At 38.1% G+C, this 9,085-nt stretch overlaps 1 protein-coding gene across 3 annotated transcripts in view; it reads right to left on the reverse strand.

Annotated features, from left to right (window-relative positions):
* Window positions 1-6,756, reverse strand: part of WDR41 (WD repeat domain 41) — a 55,861-nt gene extending 49,105 nt beyond the window's left edge. For all 3 annotated transcript variants that reach the window (XM_030323530.1, XM_030323531.1, XM_030323529.1), the window contains exons 1-2: window positions 6,446-6,756; window positions 4,067-4,182 (exon numbers count right to left, since the gene is read on the reverse strand). In XM_030323530.1, coding sequence (XP_030179390.1) covers window positions 4,067-4,182; window positions 6,446-6,496 — 167 coding nt within the window. In that variant the 5' untranslated portion in view covers window positions 6,497-6,756. The remainder of the gene's footprint in view (window positions 1-4,066; window positions 4,183-6,445) is intronic.
* Window positions 6,757-9,085: the final 2,329 nt, after the last annotated feature.

Here is a 9,085-nt window from a genome sequence, read left to right on the forward strand (position 1 = left end):
TATTTGGTATCTTCAAAAACCAATCTGTGAAAATTTTCCACTCACTGATTTTAGCTGAGCCACCAAGAAAACAAGAAAATCCTTCTGCAAAATTCTCAATAAAATGATATTATCTAAAGACCTGAAGCGTGAAACCTGGATTACAACAGCTGACCAAAAAACCAGAATGTAAGGTCCATAAAAATTAAATGAAAAACATAAAATATAATATGTATTTATTTTAAAACTGAAAAGGTATTTCTGTAATTTGACAATGCAAAAATAATATACATCTGGAATAGTAAAGGTAATTCTAAATTATCTAAACTACAAAATTGAGAATGAAAATGCTGTGCTCTTAATTCCATTTAAATAAATACTTATACAGTTTGTATATTTCTTATATCTTTCTTACCAGTAGTGACCATTTAGTTTTTTTCTTTCAGTGCAGAATTCAGTTTTTTAAAGCAAAACACAGATTGAAAGTTCTATAGGTCTGTGACTGACAGAAAAACTTCCTAACTAGATGTAAATTTTGGCATAGTAATAACTTGAATACAAATAATTAAATGTGACTCATGTAGTAATACCTTCACTTTATTGCAAAAGCCAAAATGTAAGTTTTGCATCCATTTTTAGACATTTAGATTCACTGCGGTGGGCAGCAAACATGGCCACAAGTTATTCTCCCTTTGTCTAGCACCATTTACAATAGGACTTAGTTGCTTCTCCCCTCAAAAGGTAGAGTTTATTTACCAACATAGTGAATTTGGCCAGCTCCTGACTTGCTTTGGCAAACAATACAGCAGCAAACACCACAAAGACGTGAGAAGAGCTTAAAACAGGGCTTTCCCTTTCGTTCCTATGAGAACTCCATGATCACTACGTGCACAAGCACTTGAGCAATCTTATGAAGAGCGATCCCAGTCATCCCAGCTGAGTCCAATGTGAATCACCCAGCCCAGCCCATTTACCTGTTGACCAGAGATGCATAGGTTAGGTTTACTACCTAACCAAGATCAGCTGATCTTGGCACAGATGGAAAACACCCACCCAGCTGAACCTAGCCCAATAATTGGTGAGCTAAGTAAACAGCAGGTTGTATTAAACCACTAAGTTTGGGGTGGTATTTAAAAGAGCAATATATAACTTGATACACTTATCTATAACTTTCTACTGTTAACAGAACATTTACTACATCATTAAACAACTTATTTATACAGGAACATCACTGTGGGGAAAATGTAATCAGATATTAGCATTTTCACAATGATCATTATTCTAGGTGATGGCCTTTTCTGCAGATTCTTACTCTAACTATGTAATAAAAGCCAAGAGGACATTTCAGAGGACAGGTAGTAACAAACATGGAATCTTAACAGTTAATCTATATAAAAATTTAAAGATCACATCCTGAAAGTACACTGTATATTTTTATTTAATTTTCTTACACAACATGATCTGAGGATTCCTTAAGACCCAAATATTAGTGATTATAGTCTAAGAAACTACAGTAAAACTTTGGTTTATGACCATAATTCGTTCCAGGAACATGCTTGTAATCCAAAGCACTTGTATATTAAAGCAAATTTCAAGAACCATTGGCTCACTTGTCATCATGCAATGTTTGGAGTCACACACTACTCATACTGCAAGACACTGCTCATTTATCAAGTTAAAATTTATTAGAAATATTTGCTCATCTTGTGGCACATTTGCAGAACAAGTTACTCACAATCCAAGGTTTTACTGTATTTGGGTTTTTTTAAAACCTGCTTAGCAACTGACTATGGTAAAACATGTAAGGAACTTTAGCTGTCCAGGGGCAGCGTGGCTCAGTGGCTCAGTAGGTTAAGCATCTGACTCTTGGCTTCGGCTCAGGTCGGAATCTCATGGTTCTCGAGTTAAAGCCCAGAATCAGGCTCTGCACTGACAGTGCGGAGCCTGCTTGGGATTCTTTCTCTGTCCTTTCCCTGCTCCTGCTCTCTTTCTCTCTCTCAAAATAAATAAGAAAACTTTAAAAAAAAAAAATTTAGCGGTCCAAACATCCCATGTTTCCAGTGATGCTTAGCTTCAAAAATCTGACTGGCTGGCTGACTAAAAAATCAGAGTGTCTCTTAGAACATATGAGCAATGAATACTACCAAAGGGCTGAAGATTCTTATATTATGGTTTACATGTTATGATTTGTCTGGGTCGTATCACAACAAAACAGTGTTGGAAGGCTAGTAATATATATGAGGTCAATCTTTTCAAGCAAAAGTTGAGGAACATAGTGTTGTACAATAATGTGTCAGGATTTTGTCCCTGGTTTCTAGAAGGCAGCTGGGCTCCTCAGAACTCACCTGTGTTTATGCTAATGAGATGATTTAGGGTGGGCTCCCTACACAATTAAGGATAGGGGCTGGCCATGTGGGAAATATGAACCATGTAATTAAAGGTTTGGTGCTGTGAGCCCTGGGATATCAGCCTGACCCTCCAACCTGAGGCTGAAGTATGGGCAAAGGGCAGGGAGAGAAGGGCTGGAAATTGAGTTCAATCAGGTGGCAAATGACTCAATCATTCCTATGTAATGAACCCCAATAAAACTCTGGATAATAAAAACTCTGGATACTCAGAACTTAAGTGAGCTTCCTTGTTGGTAATACATACTGATGTGCTGAAAGGGTGACATGACCTGAGGACAGAGAAGCTTTGGATCTGAGATCTTTCTAGACCTATGCATCCATGCATTCATCTGGTCCTGACTGGCATTCTTTATCATAAAACTGCAATTTTAAGAACAGCGCTTTCCTGAGTTCTGTTAGTCTTTCTAGTAAGTATCGCACCTGAGCCGGTAGTGGAAATTTGTAGCCAGTTGGTCAGAAGTGTGAGTGGCCTGGGACCCCTAGAGATTACAACTGGCGACTGATGTGCAGAGAGTGCTGTGCAGGACTGTGTCCCTAACCTGTAAAATTTAATCTAACTCCAGGTAGTGTCATACTTGCACTGCACATGGGAAAAGCAATACCAAAGACATTAAAGGAAAAAAAAAAAGAGAGAAGACAAGGCTAATAGACACGAGAAGCGATGGTCAGAATTAGGAATAATCACAACACCAGTCACCCATGGAGTCAAAAATGGAAAAAAAAAAAAAGTATCAAAGGTAAAAGAGAAGATTAGAGATGATAGCAGAAAAATTGATAGGAACAACAGACGGGGGTTAGGGAGTTAGGATGGCATGAAACATGCACACTTAATATTGTCTGTGGGGTCATATTCATTAAACAACTATTAATCACCTGCTATATGTAAGGCACTGTCTCAGGTACTAAGGATACTGTGGTGAATAAGAAAAACATGCCTCCCATGAAGTTTAGATTCTAGTGAAAACAAATATTAAGTAGTTACACAACTACTTAGTTACCTCTAAGTTACTAATTAGTTACCTCTAATTGTTATTATGCTACATATTACAAAGGATAACCTTTAATTGACTAAGGGCTTAATAAACAGATACATACATCAGAAATGAGCTAAATCTACAATCCTAAGACCTACATACTTCATCTCTATTTGCAGTTAAACACAGTATTATCTCAGTTGACAAGAAAGTAAATAATGAACATTTTAAAAGGATTTCCTCATTAACATAAGATTCAGATTAAATATTTACTTTCCACTAAAAATAGCACATTCCTGGTAGGTACTTGATAGTTAAACATTTCCCATATTTGTTTCTCAAATTTAGGTTCACCTTAACAAAACTCGTGTAAAATTTGTTTACAAGCAAATTTTAAAGTCATACACTTCTTCTAAACTAACAAAAAATTTTCCTGAGCAATAAAAAACAAAAGAAACTTCAAATAAAAATAACCATCAAATCACCAAATATGACATGCTGACTTCTGGGCAAAAAATGACTTCAGACGCATATTTCATTAAGATGCAGATGTCAATTTCGAGTAAATAGTTGAAATTTTTAGATCAGATGATCAGATTTGAAATTTTTAGAAAAGATGTATTAATTATGAAGCTGTTTTCAAATATACAATTCCCTAAAAGCTCTTTCCAAACAGTAGGCAACTGGACAACTAGAGCTTCTTACCTGTATTCATCTAACTGTACCAGAAACCGTACAATATCATGATGAGCTTTCAGTACAAGCAGTTCAGTGTAGGGATTCTGGGTTTGTTCTTCACCTATTGTCTGTAAGGGAGATTTCTTGTATTGGATAAAAAGAAAACAAAAACAAGAGAGAAAGAGAAATTAAATTATTTATGATAAATAACCATAGCGAAATAAAATACCCTGCTTCATGGTGTACATCTAAGAATATAAGACTTAAAAAGCTATGATATCATGTTCTAATACTATATATGATTTCCCCTAATATCAACTAACTGCCAATTTAACATAAAATATTTCTCTTAACCACAAATTCACATCATGAATTTTTTCTTCTTTGTTAGAAGTGACCTAAATATAATCCTTAAACTCAGATCATCATTCTTCAAATTGTTATCTAAAAACAATCTAAAAGGGAAGAAAAAAATCTCACTCTTGCATTCATTTTAGTATTTTCAAGTCACAATATATTTACAAAAAGCGTGAATTTTATGTTAAGGAGATTGTATCTCAATAAACCTGACCTAAAAAAATCAATGGGCCAATCTAACTCAGTATTTTAGAATGAGTGTTTCTCAATTAAAACTTGACAACAAAACTGCAGATCAAAAGGGTAAAATAGAGACTACAACAGTGCCTAGCCCGTTATAGGTACTCAATATATGATTGTTGAATGAATAAAAGAAAGGATGAAATCCTTTGGAGTTGATAAATTCAATAAATTCCATTTTGGACAGTAAGTCTGATAAAGATAATTGCTAACAGAGAATTAGGTCACAGCCCATAAGCCAGAAACTGTGCAAATCATATACGGCATATAATTCACTCAACAATTCTGTAAGGTAGGTCTTATTAACCTCATTTCTGTAGTCAAACCCAATACTATTTCATGATAAAACCTTTGTTCTTAACCTCTGAACTGCAATTTCTCAAACTTGCCACTACTGAGATTTTGGGCCAAATAATTTTTTGTGGTTGAGGACTATTCTGTGCAATGTAGAATATTCAGCAGTATCTGTAGTTTCTACATACTAGATGCTAACAGGAATCTAACCTTCCTCATCCTGAAAATCAAAAATGTCTCCAGACATAGCTAAATGTCCCCTAAGGGCAAAACATCCCACCAGAGAAATACTGTGAAACTAGAAGTCTGGATACAAAGTTCTCGCATAAATTAAGGAAAATCATTGATTCCAACAATGCGCAAATTCACAACAGGTATACAAAACGTGGAACTAGCATGCCTAAGTGTTTTCCCCAAAAAATCATCCCCAAAGCAGTGGGTGCTTTCTATTTATCCCATCTCACTTCTGGCAGTGGTTATGACTAGAAAAACAAAACTGAGAAATCTGAAAACTGTATACCACTTGCCCTAAATGAAAATTTATCAGGAAAGGCAGAATCAGTTAATCTAATTATATGATTCATCAAATAAATGGGTTAATTTTGAATTATCATGTCACATAAATGATAATTTTCTACAACTTTTCCATAATCCTTAGGATTTCAGCCTATCTGAAATGAGTCTAATTTGAAATAAATGCTTTTAATAGACAGTAAGCCTCAACTGCAAAAATATGAGGAAGTTAAAAGTGAGAAGTAAGGTTGCTGACTCACAACTACCCAAATTTTTCATTTTTAACAATCTAAACAACTACTTCCTATGAGAAATAACGGGAATTCAACACAAATTCTAATACTTGGGTGGCATACAAAACCTTTCAAGGTTCCAAAATTATTGTATTCAGTCTTTCAAACATAAATTTCATTATAGTCAACTCAATTATTCAGGCCCATGAAGAAAGCCAGACTATGGAACCAAAAAACAGCAGTTAATTACAAAATCACTTTTTTGACTTTGAAGCATATTAATTTTTTAAAATACTTCTATCCTTTTTTGTTCTTGGGTAAATTATCAAATATTCTATTTCCTGAGCAAGCATCAGTTGGCGGGAAATGACACCAACTCTAATAAACCTTAAGTAGAAAGTTGCAGTCACCACTTGTTTCTCGTAAGCCAGATACTTCTATAATTGAAATGAAGCTAGTTTAAGCACGGAGGCGGCTAGCTGAATGTCCTTGAGCCTGCTGTTGAATCACATCAGCTTCAGTTACCTCCTTTTGAAACAGGGGTATTTAATTCTCAGGATCTTAGGGGGATCAACAGTTCAGACTAGCCACAGGAAGGGCGTCCCCCGCACGCCCGCACGCCAACCCCGCCCTTGCCGGCCTCCGAACCCGCAGGCCCCGCCTCCGCCCGGGTCTCCCGCGTCTGGATGAGGCACTGGACTCTGACAAAAGCCACTGGTCAGGCATGCTCGGCCTCTGTGGCGGCAGGCAGAGTCGCCAGGGGGTTTACCTCGGCCAGTCCCTGAGGTTCTCGGCCTCCCCCGATCAGCCATCGCAACATCCGGGCAGCGGCAGCTTCTCGCTGGGCCCAGGACCCAGTCAGCCTGAACTCTGTCCGGGGCTCAGCCTTCTATCTCCTGGGCAGCAGCGCAATGGAGACACTAATACTTGCCGCCCCAGATTTGCCCTGGGAACGAAGAAGTACAAGGCGAAGCCCAAAGAAGAGGGAATATTTGTGTCCCCAAAGCGCTGCCCTACTCAGACACAGAGGCTTGGTTTGGGGCAGCCAAAAGCTAGAATGGCGGAGGGGATTCAGAAGCACGCGTAGCATTCAGTGAGCACGCGCGGAGGCCTCTCCAGGTTAGCGCTCGGAGTTTAGGTAGCTTCAGCGGCCCCTGGTGGACATACGTAACACAGCACTTGGAGCCCGGAGAGCAACCAGTACCAACAGCCTCCTCCTTCTTGGTTGACTTTTGACCTTCACTTGGCTGGGGGGCTAGAAAACTAACCTCTCCAACCCCCTGGTTTCCTAAAGAACTGGCTAGAGAAGGTGTACTTCAGTAGATTCTGCATCTGGACATATCCAGTGGCATGTGTGTACACCAGAATAAATCTGACCAACATTTATTGTGTGCTGTAGTAGAGGTGCTAAGTAAGGCTTTACATAAATTCTCATGGTAACGCTATAATGCCTATTACAAAAAAAAAAAAAAAAAAGCCTGAAGCTCTGAAAAATCAGTAGTTTATCTAAGTGACTACACTGAAAATGGAATACAATCTCCATGCTGCTCCAAAACTACTGCTCTTGACTTTCTAACCCAGAATCTCCCTAAATAATAGAAGGCACTTTAAATCGTCTGTTGCGACTACTAGATTTTCTTAGACATTCAAAGGGTTGTGGTCCTCTACTCTGGCTGCCTATCAAAATTATGAGGTAGTTTTTGAAAAACACATTTCCAGCTTCCACCTCAGACTTACTAAAACAATCTCCATGGTTAGAACATAGGAATTAGGGTTTGGGGAAAGTTCTTCAGGTGATGAGTAGCAAGGTTTGAGGATCACTGGTCTAGGGACTACTAATACTTATGTCTGTAAAAGTTCATGCATATATTTGCATATGTGATTATTAGGTTCAAATGAGGGTCCTAGCAGTAAATTCTTATAGAGAACCTACCACAATTGTCCCAACCACTGCATTAATTCAAAAACATGTACTGGGTACAGATGCACCAAGATCCCAAAAGCAGTAAAATTGCTGCTCTCTAGGATCAAAGCAGAATGTACTGGACACCACTAATAGAGAGCCATACCCTCTACATGAAGGTATGTTGGCTATAGGCAGCTGATCAATGTAACTACCAGTCCCTGCAGAACTGGAATCTTCTGTGATTCATCTTTGTATTCATTGTGAATGCACTTGACAAAGGAACACTCAAAAAGGTCAGGAAAAGGTTGCCTTCAGTGTGCTAGCCCAAAATTGTAGTCTGTATGCAAATAAAGATAGACCGAATAGAGACTGACTAGCCCCTAGTAAAGGGGGGACTCATCTTAAGTGAAACAAAACCCAGAAACACCAGGATTTGGGTCCTGGAAGGTCAATCTTCAAATCAGGCAACATGGTTGCCCACGTAGACTAAATTTTATCCTTCTGAGTTTCCATATTCTTGGTGGGGGAGGGGTTCCCACTGCCTCCTTAGTCTGATCTAAGAACACTTTTCTGGTCTCTAAAGCACTGGTCCATGGATGAAGATTTTCTCCCTTGGTTCCTTTTAGGGCAGCTGAGAAAGAAATTTATAAAAGATTCTATGAGAGTGACCTCGGAGAAACTGGAGGAGTAGGAAGCACCAGGAATCCCCTCTCTCTACCTAGACAACAAATGTACTGGCAGACTTAATATAAACTATTTTGAAGCTCTAAATTCTATTTAAAAGTTTGCAGCTTTCAGGGGAAATCTTGGCTAGCACAGAACCTGGCCATCATTGTTTCAATCCCTATTGACTACAGCTGCTTACAGGGCATTTAAAGGAATAACACATCTTTAGGTTTCTTCCCTGCCCTTTTCCTTATTTTGGGCCTTATATTAATTTAAAGATTAAGTCATTCAAAAGCAACCACATACATACATAAATTTAGAAACCCACATGTGCACAGGGAAAGACACTGGCTTAAAAAAAGACATGAGGAGACCTTGAGCTTTCAACTCAAGCTAATCCCCAACACAGAGACACTTTTCAACATTCAAAAAACAAAAACAAAAACAATCAAAAAACATCAAATTCTGGGGAAGGAGGGAAATCTGATTTCCAAAGTTGACACATTAAAAGATTCAAATGTCCAGTGTTTTCAAAAAACAAAAAACCAAAGGCATACAAAGAATCAAAAAGTATGGCCCATTCAAAGGAGCAAAATTAATCGACAGAACTGACCCTGAAAAGCCTAGACACTGAGATTACTAGACAAAGACTTTTTTAAAACTGTCTTTTTATTTTTATGTTTATTTATTTATTTTGAGAAAGAGACTGAGAGAAGAGAGTGGAGAAGTGGCAGAGAGAAAGAGGAAGAGAGAGAATCCCAAGCAGGCTCCACACTATCAGCACAGAACCTGATGCAGGAACTCAATCTCACAAACTGTGAGGTCATGACCTGAATT

Source organism: Lynx canadensis, chromosome A1 (genome assembly GCF_007474595.2).
Source record: "Lynx canadensis isolate LIC74 chromosome A1, mLynCan4.pri.v2, whole genome shotgun sequence".
In the NCBI taxonomy this organism is placed as follows: Eukaryota; Metazoa; Chordata; class Mammalia; order Carnivora; family Felidae; genus Lynx; species Lynx canadensis.